This window comes from Amblyomma mixtum, chromosome 8, assembly GCF_055824585.1.
Source record: "Amblyomma mixtum isolate Tamu chromosome 8, ASM5582458v1, whole genome shotgun sequence".
NCBI classification, from domain to species: Eukaryota; Metazoa; Arthropoda; class Arachnida; order Ixodida; family Ixodidae; genus Amblyomma; species Amblyomma mixtum.
The window spans coordinates 22,860,078-22,875,179 of record NC_143019.1 but is presented as its reverse complement, the minus strand read 5'-3'; the positions used below and the strand labels follow the sequence as shown (position 1 = coordinate 22,875,179).

At 48.7% G+C, this 15,102-nt stretch overlaps 2 protein-coding genes across 2 annotated transcripts in view; one reads left to right on the top strand and one right to left on the bottom strand.

Moving 5' to 3' along the window:
• The window catches only part of Lpin (phosphatidate phosphatase LPIN), a 78,152-nt gene extending 73,957 nt beyond the window's left edge, over positions 1-4,195 (bottom strand). Inside the window, exon 1 of the mRNA XM_089556816.1 lies at positions 4,026-4,195. The gene's annotated coding sequence lies outside the window, so the exon portion shown is untranslated. The remainder of the gene's footprint in view (positions 1-4,025) is intronic.
• A 461-nt stretch (positions 4,196-4,656) lies between these two features.
• Positions 4,657-7,233, top strand: Pabp2 (poly(A) binding protein nuclear 1). Its single transcript, XM_089556819.1, has one exon. The coding sequence runs from the start codon at positions 4,894-4,896 to the stop codon at positions 5,557-5,559; it is 666 nt and encodes a 221-aa protein (XP_089412945.1). The 5' UTR covers positions 4,657-4,893; the 3' UTR covers positions 5,560-7,233.
• Positions 7,234-15,102: the final 7,869 nt, after the last annotated feature.

Below are 15,102 nucleotides of genomic sequence, written 5' to 3'. Positions count from 1 at the left end.
CGGCGCGACGTGTCCGATGCGTGGCCAAACGACGCTAGAGCGATGATAAAGGACGTTCAAATAAAGACCATCACAGCAGCGCTGCAGTCTCTTAAGAAAGAACAACAAAGGAATGAGTCAGCACAAGCGAGAATGGGTTACGGCCTTAAAGGAAAGGGAAAGCGCACGTCGGGGCTGTCGCTAGGGGCGCCGCCTCCTTGAGAGAGCTAAGGAGAGAGGCCAAGTCAGGCATTGAAGCACCCCTTCCTCCTTCCCCCCAGCCGGGGTCAACGGCACGGAACACCAACGAACAAGCGAGCGAGCGATGATCTTGCACCAGCGCCGGTTGCCGGAACTTCCCCCGCCCCTTGGAGCAGCACGCAACCGACAAAGGAACGAGCCCGGCATCCAGATAACGACAAAGGCATAACACGGCGGGAAACGGCCAAACAAGCCGGCGGCGCCTATGGCTCCGGCGCGGTCGTTCAGCCTTCCTGCAGGATGTTGCGCAAGCAGTTGCAATGCTAATCAGATGAGCAGTGTTCCAAACATAGCTCACAAATGACCACACGCGGGACTATAGATACGACCAGTGTTCCTGATATGGCCCATATATGAAGATATATAGAAACTACAGTTCACATATGAACATACGCCGCCGCGGTGGCTCAGTTGTTATGGAGCTCGGCTGCTGACCCGAAAGACGCGGGTTCGATTCCGGCCGCGCCGGTCGAACTTTGATGGAGGCGAAATCCTAGAGGCCCGTGTGCTGTGCGATGTGAGTGCACGTTAAAGAATCCGGAGCGCTTAACTACGGCGTCCCTCATAACCCATGGGTCGCTTTGGACGTTAAACACCACAAACCATAAGCCTAACATATGAACATACGCAGGACTATAGACGTGACCAGTGTTCCTGACGTGGCCCACATATGAAGATATGTAAAAACTACAAAACACGACCATCGTGAGGAAGTACCACTGACTGCTACTGGCGCTGGCCTTAATCCCCTCTAACGTTATGTTAGTTAGCATTCGATTTTAGCGCCGACGCGCGGACGCAGCTTGACTCGGCGAGCGTCCCGTCAAGCACCAGCAAGTGCAATATTTCCTTTTTGTAGCGATTTTTGCATCCTTATTAGCTGCTTTCCTCACCGTGATTATAATCCTCCTTTCAGTATTGAAGCATAGACCGAATAACAAAAAAAAAGAGGAGAAAATACGTCAGTGTAAAAATCTCATCGAACGTATGTACGAGTTGACGTCAGCGGAAGGCAGTTCCCAAAACCGAAACAGGGCAAACCATGTCTGAAGACGCTCTTGCAGGAAGCTCCGGGTGAACTATCGTGCGGCAATGATTCCACCTTGCTCAGGGTGTTATAATCGTACATAGGTGCATCACTCAAGTGCCTAAGGACACCGCTGATACTGCCCGACAAACCGAACCTTGCACTTAAGGAGCGCCGCCTTTTGATAACGGTATCATTGTTCGTCCGTTGGAAGGAGGGGGGGGGGGGGGGGGGGGGGGGGGGTCCGCTATCACTGCGCCAATGCGAGGTCAAACAAAGCAAAAATAAAACAGTTTGCGAGATATGCCACCGCCATTGCGTCCAATCGCCATGAACGGAGTACAATTGAAGCGGTGCATGCGGCGACTGTAATGCCATCATGTCCTATGTTAGATACGCTATCTAAGACCGCGTTATCAGGTGCCTAAGGTCGACTGGCAAGGTTTCATCCGGGTTTCCTGCGCGAGTCGTTGCCCGACGTTGCATCAAACGTCATTCCAATAATCTCGCATAACTGCTCCAAGTTGCAGTAATCATATGTTCCACTTCATTGTATGCTAAGTTAGGAAGCAACACATGACGTCTAAGCCTAAATAATATCAACATAATGTTCAGGTTCAGAGCATGACCTTTAAATATAAATGCAAGTATTGTGCCTCAGAGCATTTTGCTATGGCTCCAAAAGTAATGGTGAATTCTTCAACTGACGAAATTTTGCATTTGCAGTTAAACCTGTCGGATTATGCCTGTAAAGGCCTGCTTACGTAAAGCAAGAATTGCACTGTAAAGGTTTACTCATTACTAATATTTCATCATTATTACCCATCCACTACTACAATTTGTGGGTCACCATAGTAAATGGGTATATAATCTTGAGCCCACAGTATCAGTCCCCAAGGAAGTATGTGAGTTGCATGTATTAATTTTGCTGTGCTTAGTGGCGCATAAGCATAAGGCGATCATGGGCCAGTATTAATTGTGTGTTGTTGTGGTGCTTTGCTCCATGCAAAGTGCCGACCGAATCTGTGTGTGCGCTGGTTTTGGTCCTGCAGGGTTACTACGTTACAACCGTTGTGGCACATATATGCGCGTACGTTTTTTCTTTTGTTTCGTGGACGCATACTTATTAAGAAACACTATAAACAGAAAGACCAACAGTATGTTAGCGTCAAACTAAAACAAAGTCATAACGTTGTATCGTTTCGTTTCAGGATGGTCGACAACCAGTGCAAAAGTTCACTCGTAAAAGGAGAACGCAGCTCTCTGAAACTAAACAGTGTACAGAAAACTACACGCTTTGCAAACACCGCGCGCGGCGGGCAAGGTAACAAATAAACGAATATAATGCAAGCAACGACAAAAGCGTCGTGAAGCCAACCAAGTCAGGCAGTCACGAACATCAAGCAAGAAAAGCCAGCGCGAAGATGCACAAAGGAAACCATGCACTGCGACGGCGCAGCGCACGCTTTAACAAAGGGGAAAAACTTATGCGCGCCAACGTTGGGTCAACGTTGCCGCCGCCAAATGCGACGTCGCATGTCCCGCTTAGCATCCCTGCGTTGTCGTTCGCTGCAGATCGGCTCTTTTCCTCTGACCGAGAGGATCGCGTCAGAAAGAAAACGAAAGGGTACAGAAAAGACACGCGATAAGCCGTTTTCGGTGTCCTGCGACCTACATCCACGTCACGCCACCAAGATCCCGCACAATACGCACGTGCGGTCACACACACAGCCTCACACAAAAAAAAAAAAGGAAAGAAAAAAGGGTTGGTCGACCGAGACCCAATAGAAAGGGAAACGCGTCAGCAGGCCAACAACGAAGCCACAGTGAACGATGGTTTACAACACCGTATTGTTAACCTTCGCTTAACCGAAAAAAAAAATACATTTGTCGACCTCGCCGTTACTCACTCCCGACATCAAAAAAACAGAAACCGCTGCGCTGACGAGCGCGTCTCCATTACCTTTCTAGATGCCATGAACCGATGTCAAGCTCATAAATCTATCATACTAAAAAAGCGCACGAGCAACTTACAAACTATAATGATAAAATGCACAAAACGCTTAGGCAGTTTCTGGAAACGAAGGAGCGCGCAATAAGAAATACGATAAAACGAAACAAAATAAGGAAAATCAATCGTTTTCACGGCCGCCCTGAGGGCAACCGGAGAGGAAAACCAGGCGTACTACGCCGCGCATCTCCGATCACGTCTTGGATTCCGTGAAACTCAAATTCCAAGCGGTGTATAACTATGGCGAAAAATCAAGGAGACAATGCCGTGCTGCAGGTGTTCATCTGAGCGATGTCAAAACTACAACAGCTAGGAAAGAGAAGCGCGCTCATCTGCCTGTTCCAGCACTCCTTACTAGCCGAGCGATCACCCGAGTATGCCTCAAAATACGTACCGCTTAAAGCCAGCAAAACACTTTGGAAGACGCAACATGAATGAAGCGTGGATGCCAACTTGTTTAAATTTAACTCACGTATCCACGAAAAGCAAACAAGTACTCGATGGCCGGAGCTAGCCGTCCACCACGCGGTACAATAGCAGAACTAACGGATAGTGAAGTTTCTGATTAAGCGCTGCGTTCTATACCGAGGGTGTGGGTCGTAACAGAAACACGGTACATTAAAGACTGTTTCGCCTGCAGTCAAACGTGACATTTACGCCAGCGCACAGGAGAACGGGAGCAGTGAAAGTGCGGGCCACGAAACAATCAGCTGTTCACGCTTACGCCAGCCGAGAGCAACTCCTTACCTCTCGTTCAGCATCGGCTTACTGAAGATCGACGCCCCATGAAAGCTCCTCGAAGGGTAACACCGACGAAAGGTTCCACGAACGGTGGATGCGTCTCGCAGTCATATGAGAAACAATACAGTGCGCGGCGTCCACATCGTCCACATCCCAAAAAACCTAATCTCAGCGGTTGTGAAACGCATAGTGCACACACACCGCAAGCTGCTCAAATGGGCTGCCGCCCACTGCAGCCACCTGCCGCTTTAGGCGCTGCAGTCGACAAAAACAGTGAGACCGAGATAAAACCCAAAATAGCCAAAGCAGTACGTGCCGTGCCAAATGGTTTAAAACAATTTTAATGTAAAATTAAAACGTGAGCTGTAATGTATTTAGTGTGGCAGCGTAGTTAGTTTTTAGATTAAATAATGTTTCAGCTTCTTTCTTTGTTGCACATAGAAAAAACAAAATATGGTATTAAGTGCGAGTGATAATTTGCTAAAGTGCTTGTTTTACGAATTCCAGGGCTTTAACCTCTCGTTAATTGTGTGAATTCGCAAAGACGAAAACACTCGGCTTAAAGCAAGCCACATCGTCATCACCAGTAGCGGCCACAATCAACCAATCCAATCCAATCCAATTAGCAGACAAAGGTTGCTTACGCGATTTGTGTTGTATTTGGAGTGTTTTCGTGGAGTGCCGCCGCGTCAGAAAAAAAAAAAAAAAAGCCGCGTTTGATGTGAGCCCTTCGCCGGTGCGCGTTCCGCCTGCTACACCAGCGAAAAGAGCAGCGCCCGCCCGCAACCCGGCGTCGAGTGGTGGGTCGTAGTGCGTTTTTTTGTGCGTGTCGGCCGAGTGGGTGAAAAAGGCACAGCGAAGCGACGCGAGAAGCATGGCGGACAACCCCGTCGAGAACGGCGACGCGCTGTCCGAGGCCCAGGAGAACGGCGATCATCCGCACGACGCGACGACCGAGCTCTTGGACGAGAGCCTGGGCGACGAGCACAGCCTGGATGACCCCGAGCTCGAGGCCATCAAGGCCCGCGTACGCGAGATGGAAGAGGAGGCCGAAAAGCTCAAGCAGATGCAGAGCGAGGTCGAGAAGCAGATGAGCATCAGCCCGCCGGGAGGCTCGCTAGGCCTAACCCTCGAAGAAAAGATCGAAGTGGATGCGCGCTCCATTTACGTGGGCAACGTCGACTACGGCGCCACGGCCGAGGAGCTCGAGCAGCACTTCCACGGCTGCGGCTCCATCAACCGGGTGACCATCCTGTGCGACAAGTTCTCGGGCCACCCGAAGGGATTCGCCTACATCGAGTTCACGGACAAGGACTCGATACAGACAGCCATGGCGTTGGACGAGTCGCTGTTTCGCGGCCGCCAGATCAAGGTGATGACCAAGCGCACCAACCGACCCGGCATTAGCTCGACGAACAGGCCGCCCCGGGGCCGATTCCGGCGGCCCGGACGCGGCATGTACTACGGCGGCGGTGGTGGCTACCGCTTTCCCCGGCGAGCCTACAGGCCGCGCCGAGCGACGTGGTTCTACCCCTACTAGACCGCGAACGCGCGCATCGTCAGACGACCCGCTTTTTTTCTCCCCCTTCCTTTTTCCTGTTATCCCCGCGCCTCTTTCTTCCTCTGTCCCTCGATCGCCTTGTTTCACCCCCTTTTCCGAGTCATGTCAGCGAGTGCGTAACTGGTCGAGCCAGTGCGCGGAAACGGTGGTTGTCTGTGCACCCGCGTTGTGGTCCCAAACGCCCAACGTGCGAGTTCCCGAGTGGCCACCGCTTCCGCGCCTTGGATAGATCAGCTGCTTCGGGTTAAAAACGAAACAAAAGAGCCTTCCTGCACTTAGCAGAAATCGTCTCGCCGTAAAGCTGCTGTGAAGAGGTGTGTTCTTCGGCAATGGCGCGGGAACGCGGCATAACCTCCTTGCCGGGTCGGGGGAGGGGGACTGCAGGACTATCTCGCCATTGTTCGGTGGTTGGATAAAAAGTTTTTTTTTTTGTATTTCTCTTCTTTTCGTTTTTATGCCTCGGAAGTGCTTCGTTACTATGAAATGGGTTCCAGTGACGCGCATTGCTGTGTTAGCTTTCTGCTGATGTTGATCATGCGAATGCAGTTTCAAGGTCTGCTGGGACTATCAGTGTTTGCAGTCTGAAGGCAGTTGTCTCGTCAGTTCTGTTCGTTTTTTGTTTGTTTGTTTAGATGAGACAGAAATGCACCCCAGGCTGGCAGCGTCCACGAAAACCTGAGTTGTAGGTTGTGTCTTCGTACCGTGTAGTTAGCTTTGTTTCGAGCTAAGCCTCTTTGGGCATCTTTCTTCTCTCTGCTTTCTTTCTGGCTTTGCTTTCAGTTTCCTGTTGTTTTGATCTTCGTGTTCACATTGTTGCCATACAAAAATCGGCATCAGCACATCAGGCAACGGGCCGAGGAAGTGCGGTGGGAAAACCTTATTGCCGTGTTCACGTTGCATGTAAATCATTCGTACACCACTGCAGGAGTGTCACTGTAGTACATCAGGGGAGCGAGGGAGGAGGCGGAGGAAGCAGGACGAAGGTGAAGGTAGTGCATTTGTCCAGCACGGGAAATTAAGTTAGGTAATGACTAGTGCCTAGTCTCGGAAAAACGTACGGAGCGCGAGCAAGAAGAAAAAAGCCTGCTAGTCATGCAGTCGAAAGAGGAGCTAAGGGTGATGTTAGCTCAAGTTTGATCAGTGTTTATGGGTGTCCAGTAGTGAAAAAGGCTGTCACTCATTTTATTTTGGCCAGTTGTGGGGTGAGAACGAACTGGAAAAAACTGAAAAGGCATGCCATTGGTTCCTGCTATCATTTGTCTGTGTGTGTGTGCATGTGCGCGTCTATGTGCGTTTTTCTTTTGCCTTTCTGGGGATAGAATCAAGGTGCTCTTCAATCACGTTTTCGATTTGCTGTTTATTGTTTTTTTTTGCTTCACTGTTTCCTTTTCACTTTTGTACGCATCAGCCACAAGCCAATCGAGTGCGCCTTCACCATTTGTTCTTTTCGCCATTAAGTGTGCACAGGACTGCTACTTTTTTCAAATTTTTGGAAAGAGAGCAATATGGAAGTTTTTTTGCTGATGGGACAATGCAGAAAAAAAAGGAAGAGAAGCATACAAAAAAATTGCCCAAAAGAAGATTCCTTTCAACCCACAATAAAAAAAAAAGCATCCATCTTTCAAAAATAAAAAAAAATGTTTCTGTACACAACACTAACCTTGGGTCACTTGTGTTTTCCGCAAATTTTTACAGGAGAGAGGGTGTATTGAGGGTAATATTGCATTTTTTATTTGATTGAGGTGTAAGTCGCGAGGACATAAACAATATGCACAGGACAGATCTTCCAACTGTTTGTTGTGACGTTCATAAGTTCATGCAATATAGGCGGTATGCACCGACACACAGCTGCTGTGATGCGATGCTGCCGGCTACCAAGCTTGTGGTGCACATAGCCGACAGACTCCTGCTATGCAGGCATGTCTTTTTCGCTTGTCACATTCAGATTACTGCCTTGTAATCCATGTGCATTGGAGGTTCAACCGGTTAGTGCCGGCCGTGACAGTCTCGCGAGAGTATGTTGTAAACGAGCACCACTCCGAATGGTTAGCGCTGGCTTGGCTGGTTGAGAAACTTGTGCAACGACAAAAGTTGGTTGCGGGTTGGTGTCCCCTCGATTCTGAATCGAAGCCGAGATAGTGGTCACTGTTAGCAGCGCTTCCATGAAAGCGTACAGCCACATATGGTTCAAACAAATCAAGGGCCCAGGAAGGGAATCGGTGATCCGACCACTATCTGTATATGACGTCTGCGATGTATGAGCACACCAGTGAATCTCTTGGAAAGAGGTGCCGATTCAGCTTTGTGTGGAAGTCCTCTGCACACATAGCATACACATAGTGGACGTGGGCAGCCTTATGAATTGTGGTTGACAGTGGTTGACACACGGACAGACGACAGAAAAGCTGACGGCACAGGCGTTGACTTTGTGACTATGTGCCATGTCAGAAAGTCTACACGAGAGTAGATAATAGCTGACACTTGATAGTCTGCGCTTCTTTCGTGTCATGTCTCTCTCTCACGTCATCTGTCAACACAGCGCACGGTGCAGAAATTGGTGAGCTGTTTAGGTAGAGAGGATGCCACTCCAGCTCGCTAGCTTGTATTATTGTCCTGATGCCTGCCTATATTTCATATCATCTGCAACAAACACTGCCTGGGTGGCCATAAGTCCTCCGGAAGGCTAAATGCATGCCCCAAGGATTCATTTTAAGATACAAGACAGGCCGAAGTCCTTTTCATTCAACTTTTAAGCAAACTTTAGTGGCCGTCCTGCGCTTATTCGGGCGCTCCTCGTCTGAAAAGTCCGCGAGTCACCCTGGTATTAAGAACTGAAGTGTCGTATCTAGGCCACATATCTAGTGGAGCTCTGGAGTTGAGGGTTCTGCACATATATATGCCATCCACAGTTATGATTTCTCGAAGGAGCTGTCGAAGGCAGAGGAACGCATTCTGCAACAGCTACAGACGAACACCTACTGGTGCCTCGCAATGGCTGCTCGCTATGATCCGAAAATGAATGCTTTGTGCCCACACTCTGACGAGCTCTGTTCTCTATCTCACATGGTGTGGGCCTGTCAACACAGTCCCCACTAAAGAGGCTTGGGAGGCCTTCCTTCCTCGAATGCTCTACGCAAGCTACCCTCACACGCCTGCTCATCCTCTATAGTTGATTATTAACAGTTTGCTCCCTCTCACAGTTATGTGAGGAGCACAACACACCCAGTATAGCGATCGAGTGGTCAAGTCACCGATCTCTTTTACATGCAACTCTCCGGTTTCACGGAAGCGCTGCTGTCACTGACCACCAAACCGAGCTTTGAGTCCAGAATCTAGGGGAACCGAATTTGCGAACAACCTTTGTTGTTGCACCCATTTCTCGACAGGCTTGAGTAGCAGTAACCAGTGCAGTTGCCTGTCCGAAGTGGCATTCATTTAGACCTAGTTACGTGCGATTATCGCGGCCGGCGAGTACCGGCCACCAAATCTATGATGCATGCAGATAATAAGTAGCAATCTGTATACGACACGCAAGGGAAACATGCCTGCGGAGCAGAAGTTCATATGCCACATGCACCCCAAGCATGGCAGCTGGTGGCGGTGCGCCGCAATGCCGTCGCACGGCTATATGCCAGTGCATACCTACCGCCTTACATTCAAGATATGCCATGACTGCAAGTATGCAGACTATATCTGTGGTAAAGCAGTAGGCTGAGTGGACACACACACACTCCAAGTTACCTATGCCGTCATTTCTGCTTCAACAAGCTCATAAGTTTTGTGCTCAGCATTATTTCCAGCAGCACTGCCCTTGTCAAAAAGGTTGGCACCTGCGGGCTCTGCTGTGAAAAGCTTATGAAGCTGCTCTTTTTCAATTGTACTTCGTTGTGGTGTTCATGAAGGTGGTTTAATCGTTGCTCAGTCTGCTTTTCATGGTAACTGCCACACAACTGGTCGCTATACGTGGGTGTGTCTGCGCACTCCATTAACAAAGTTGTTTTAGAGTGTTGGCTCTCATTACCTCATCCTCAATTTCATGCTAGCATTGGGGTCCACAGCACCACCTGCTTTGATTGGTGGCTGGCAAACTGCAGAGAATGAAATCCCCCTCTGCTTTTAAGGGTAGTCGAAAGAGGGGAGAAAGGGCGGGAGGTAACTGGTGTTAAAAGGAGACTAGAGTGGGGAGAGGGTGGTAGGCATTGGGTAACCTAGCGGCTTGGGTGTCCACCTCGGCTGCGGGCGGTGGTTGGTTCGAAACTCACCAGCGAGACCCATTGCTGCGTATTGCCGCACATCCCGGGCAATTCCGTATTTAACTCGGGCTGTCCGACTGTGCAAGAAAAAGAAAAAGCCTGTGAAATTAAAAGTTCTTTGCTGTCACGCTGCAGCTAGAGATCAAACATTCGCGTTGCACAATTTTGACCGTGATTTAATGTTTTTTATTTTACTTTTTCTCTCCTTTCCTGCTAAAAATAGTTTGCTTGTCGTTCCACATAGCTTTTGCAAGTTATTTAGTGCAGAAAAGGCCACTTTAATGCTTGGTCTTTATCCTGTAGTTTTACCCTATGCGACAGGCTGTGAATAGTGGGTACGACAGCGGTTGGCTGTGCGAGAAAGGTTTGCTGGTTTCACAACACTCGGTGTCTGCACCTGTGCATAGGATAGGCACAGAGCAGGAGGGGATTGACCTCTAAGCCTCCTCCCCACATAGCTCTTTCGATCTCCTGATCTGCCTCCACGACAGCACCTGCTGTAATGGACGATTCCGTTCTCTCAACGGTACAGTCCCACAGGTGATAAATTATGCGGCTGTTCCCTACACAGTGGGTTCGCTTAAGTTTTGCACCGTAGCTGTTATGTAAAAGAAAAACTTGCAGAGGAAATAAATTCCGAAAAAGCTAGTTAAGCAGCGCCGCCTAGTAGCAAATAGGAGAAATTTTATGGGAACGGACGAGCGCGCAATCGAAACCATTAAATCTCACCGTTTCTCTGGCACAATGGATTGCTGCTTTGTTTTCGAATGCGAAAGGCAGCAGTTTGGATCCCCTTGTTCGGAATAATTCGTTCTCGTCTTTTTCTTGATACCAAAGATTAAGGGCACGCAAATGATTTACCATCTTCGGTAGGTGCTTGTTACCTTTTTGGTTGCATTTAGAGATACTTATGAGTCAAAATATCAGTTTAAAGACCTGTCGGGCGAGCTGGTAAGCCGAACAAGAAGTTCGAATGCTACACCATTGAAAGATGGGAACTGCACTTCTGTAATACTGGTAATACTCGAGTTCTGCCGTGTCTCATTAGTTGATGGCACAGTCGCTCGTTACTGTTTTGAAAAAGACAGCTGATTTAATCTGAATTTCAGGTTCTCTGCATCTGTGGTGGTCGTCGGTACGTATTTTTCTCTTCTGGGGCGTTGCCTAGGGCGCTGATAGCCAATTGCTCTAGGGGCTTTATTTTGGGCCTACCCACCATCTATCGATAAATAGGATTAAGAAACTTAACGTAAGTAATAAACGCATGCAGGGCACATGCATGGTTGGAGGTTGTGCTCATGTGTGATCATTGGTCTTCATGACTTGTGTACTTTGTGCTTTCATACCAGGAGAAAGTTTTGTTGGAACAGGACATCATTTGAGTCAATGCCGTAAGACTGGCTTGTGACAGTGTTTGGTGCTTTTGACTGTCAGTTCGACTTAAGAACTATATATTTCTCTGCACACTTGTGTAGGATACCATTAAATCGTGCAGTCTGTGATATTCATCGCTTGCTACATTTTAGAATATACAGCAGTTTGAAACACTAGGTCCAGACGTTGCTTCTACTTTACTGTATTCTTTACAGCATGCTGTTCTAAACCTTGTATCATATATAAATGCTGTTGTTTTACACCAAAGCATATGGCAGTGCTAGTCCACTTAGCAGGTTCAGTTAAAATCTCACACTTGAGGGGAGGCACCTTTACTTTGCAAAGGAAATGTCTTGCGATGTTCATGCTGTAGAGTCGGCGTTCTGAGTGGAAAATTCCCGGAGAAGCAACCTAGGTTGCGTGATCTTGTGGCGTCATCAAAACCTGCCCACCAGATTAGGAGCAGAGCAAACTGACCACCGTGACAGGTGGCAGCGAGAGGTTGCTCGGGAAGAGCAACCTGGCCACACAAGCCCCATCGGTGACTGCACCTGCCATCGCAGGCTGTGGCGTATCGCTTAACTGCTGCATCACCGCTCCAGGAGGGGTATGAGGGTTCCCAGGGAGCTGTGAATGTTAAGTCAAGAACGACCTATGCTGTATACTATATAGGCATTAATCCATTTTTGCTGTTGCGCTATACTCTTAAGGTAGAGATTAAGTGTCCACTTCAATTTTTTCAACAGTTTACAGATTAAAGAGAGACCGAGGACAACTTGCTGTTGGCCTGCACTGATGGATTACAGCGCTTTAACAACAGCACTATTTACACTGAAAACAGACTTTTTATAAGCTGTAAAAGGAAAAAAAACGCAACGCAGGTGTTTCGTCCACTGTTCGTTTTTGCGATTGAAGTCTGATGTATGGGGATGGCTGTCGTGCTGCCATACTGCCAAACGGTAATCACAGGGTTTGTTTGGTTTGTATCGGGTGTGGTAAAATATTTAAATTCATTTTTCCCACAATAAATGCTCCTCTTGCTGCCGGACAAAGGTTGACGTAGTTAAAAAGAGTCACAGAACTGGTTTTTTTCTAAGAGCAACGTCCCTTTAATTGGATATGTGGGCTGAGAAGCCTCGCGTGAAGAAAGCGCTAGCTGAAGGGACCCTCGACTGTGACCTGCTACTCTCCACATCGGGAAACAGAATTGGTTACGGCATGAAGAGAGCCAATGGTAGCTCAAATCGAGAGGAGGAAATGTTTGTGCGATGTGGGGGACAGAACTGATACGCCTTTAGGGTAATGAAGAGGATTCTGTGAGAAGGCATATGTAGCCGTGAGTGGAAGAGGGTCATTCGGGCAGATGAGTGGGATGTTTGCAGGGATGGCTGGTGACAGCTGGTGCAGGTTTGGGTTAAGTGGAGATCGTCATTTGTCCAGTAGTAGATATAGATGGGCTGATGGCTAGTACGAGAGAAACAGAGGATAACGGGGTGGTGGTGTAATGCAGTGAGCTGCATATGAGATGACCAAGGCAGAATACAGACATGCATGCATGCATCAGAACTCTTCCTTGTGCATTATAGATGGGTCTACAGCATGATGGTTCTGCACAAACTCTGGATTTGAGTACTATATATCCACATGAGTGCTGAGGCAAGTTCTAGGGGTCAAGGGGGGGGTGTCGGGAGGCAAGGTGAACAATGGCCGCCCAGAATGCTGCACCTTCATCTACGTAGAGCTAGGTAGTACGCAGCTGCATTTGTGTAGTTTTGTTGAAAGTATGTATTGCACTACCCCCCAGCCCTATTGTGCCTTCATTCAGGGTGGCTAGGTTCGCTGGCCATATTGAAATTGAAGCGGAAACTATGAAGGCGCATCTAGCATGCAGAGTAAAGTTGTCATTGGCTGGGGTCTTGCCTTTAGCATTCCATGACAAATTGTACAGAATACAACAGTAAGCCTGTTGCTACGAAGAATGCAGCTCTAACTAATAAACTATGCTAGAGTCACTTGGGCATTGACCAGCTTTTTGGTTACAACTGACATGATCTCATGTCATGTCCAAGGTGGCAAGGAGAATGGTGTCGGTAACTAAGTTGTCCACTCTCCGTTTCAGCACTAATTTTGACATGCAGGAAGGTAAACTTTCCTTCCTCCATGAATTTGGAAATGTAAGGCACTCAATGTTGGTGAGCTGCAAGAGTTACTGGACTGTCTACTTTCCACATAGGCTTTCATATACAACCATGAATATGAGAATTGCGCTGTGCCCAATAGGAGAAGTGGTTAACAGCTAGCCAACCAGTTGTAAAAAAATGTCTGTGTTCAACAGATTTCCAACTTTCCTCGGAGGCACTCTTAATACTGCCATAAACACGAGAAATGTGCTGGGCCCAGTGGGAAAATGTGGTGTTTAATAATCAAGCAGTTGTAAAAAAAATAACTTCAAGATAGAGTTCTTGTTTGTTTGATTGTAGCGCACACAAAATGAGCTTCACAACAGTTGACTTGCCGTTGAAAGATAAACGAGGGGTTTAAATTCTCCTAGTTCATCGATGTTGATGTTTTTGTCCGTCTTCGCACAGGTGACAAGCTTTCCATAACGCGCGTATACGCGCTACCAAATTGCAACGAAAGCGAAAAGTGAAACCGACGAGCAAAGAAAAGAATGGAATGGCTTCTTTGCGGCGGTGGATTCTTCAAGACATAATAAAGCAAAGTTTTTATCATAAAAAGTTGTTTAGAAGCTACGATATTTGCACCAAACAACGTTACAGTGACAACGTAACCAACATTTTTAGATCTAAAAACGTTGAACGTAACCACATTATCTCTAGCGCTCGTTGCGCCACGTTTTCTGCAGCGGATTTCATTGACGTGCGAGTGAGTAGCAGCAATAGCAGCACTGGCAAGCTTACCTAAGCAACGACGAAGGAAAAAGGGGGAAAGGTGATGAGGAGGAGAGCGGGGCGGGTGGCTGGCTGCGGCCTAATGTTGGCCTGGCAACCGGTTCTCCTCGCCCCCGTCTCCTTGTTTCCTACGGCGTCTTTACCTCTATTTTGATGCGCGACGTTGAGCCGCAGGACAGTGCGGCAAGATCGGGAAGAGCAGCACAGACGCTGCCGCCGCCGGGTCCGAATCGTCAGTCAGCTGAGCAGCGGAGAGCCGCCGTCGGGCAGCGACCGTACGTAAAACGCCTGTGCGAACGACAGCTGTTGGTCGTCGACATTGCTTGGGAGGATCGACAGTCGCCACATCGCGAACTTGCGATCGGGACTGCGGTTTCACCCGAGGTGAGCGGAGCGCGCTAGATCCATCACGGGGAACGCTGTTGCGGTTGCATTGCGATCCGTATTTTGTTTCTGACGAGCTTGAAGCGTTCTGAAACCTCTCGTTTCCCGAAACTAGAACACCGATCGAATGACCGCGATGTTCGCGTTGGTTGCGTTTCACACGAGCTGACGCGCGGAGGATTCGCGATGCCACATCTCGTTTCATTGATTGATTGAGCGCGCACGCTAGCTGTGCGCCTCCCGACTGGCAGCCAATCTGTGCTTCCCATCCGAGTTTTGATCGGTCAGGAATGTAGTTCTTTCTGTGTTGCGCCAGACTCAATCCTCTCTACTACGTCGGCGCCGTGCGGCCAAGCCGTATAGCAACACGCAAGTGCGCGTTGTGCGTCGCGAAGGAGGTAACGGAATCTCCCACGCGTTATTGATTCCGCTCTGCAGGTTTTCGTTGCGCAAAAACTTTATGCGGACGCCGGTATGAGAGTCAGCTGCGCCGGGCAGCTCGCCGCTTTTGGAGATGCCGTCAGCGCGCCTCGATGCTGCTGTCGTTAGACCCTTTTGCCCGCCGTTCCACTGGGTTGGAACGAAAGGATATCCCCGCG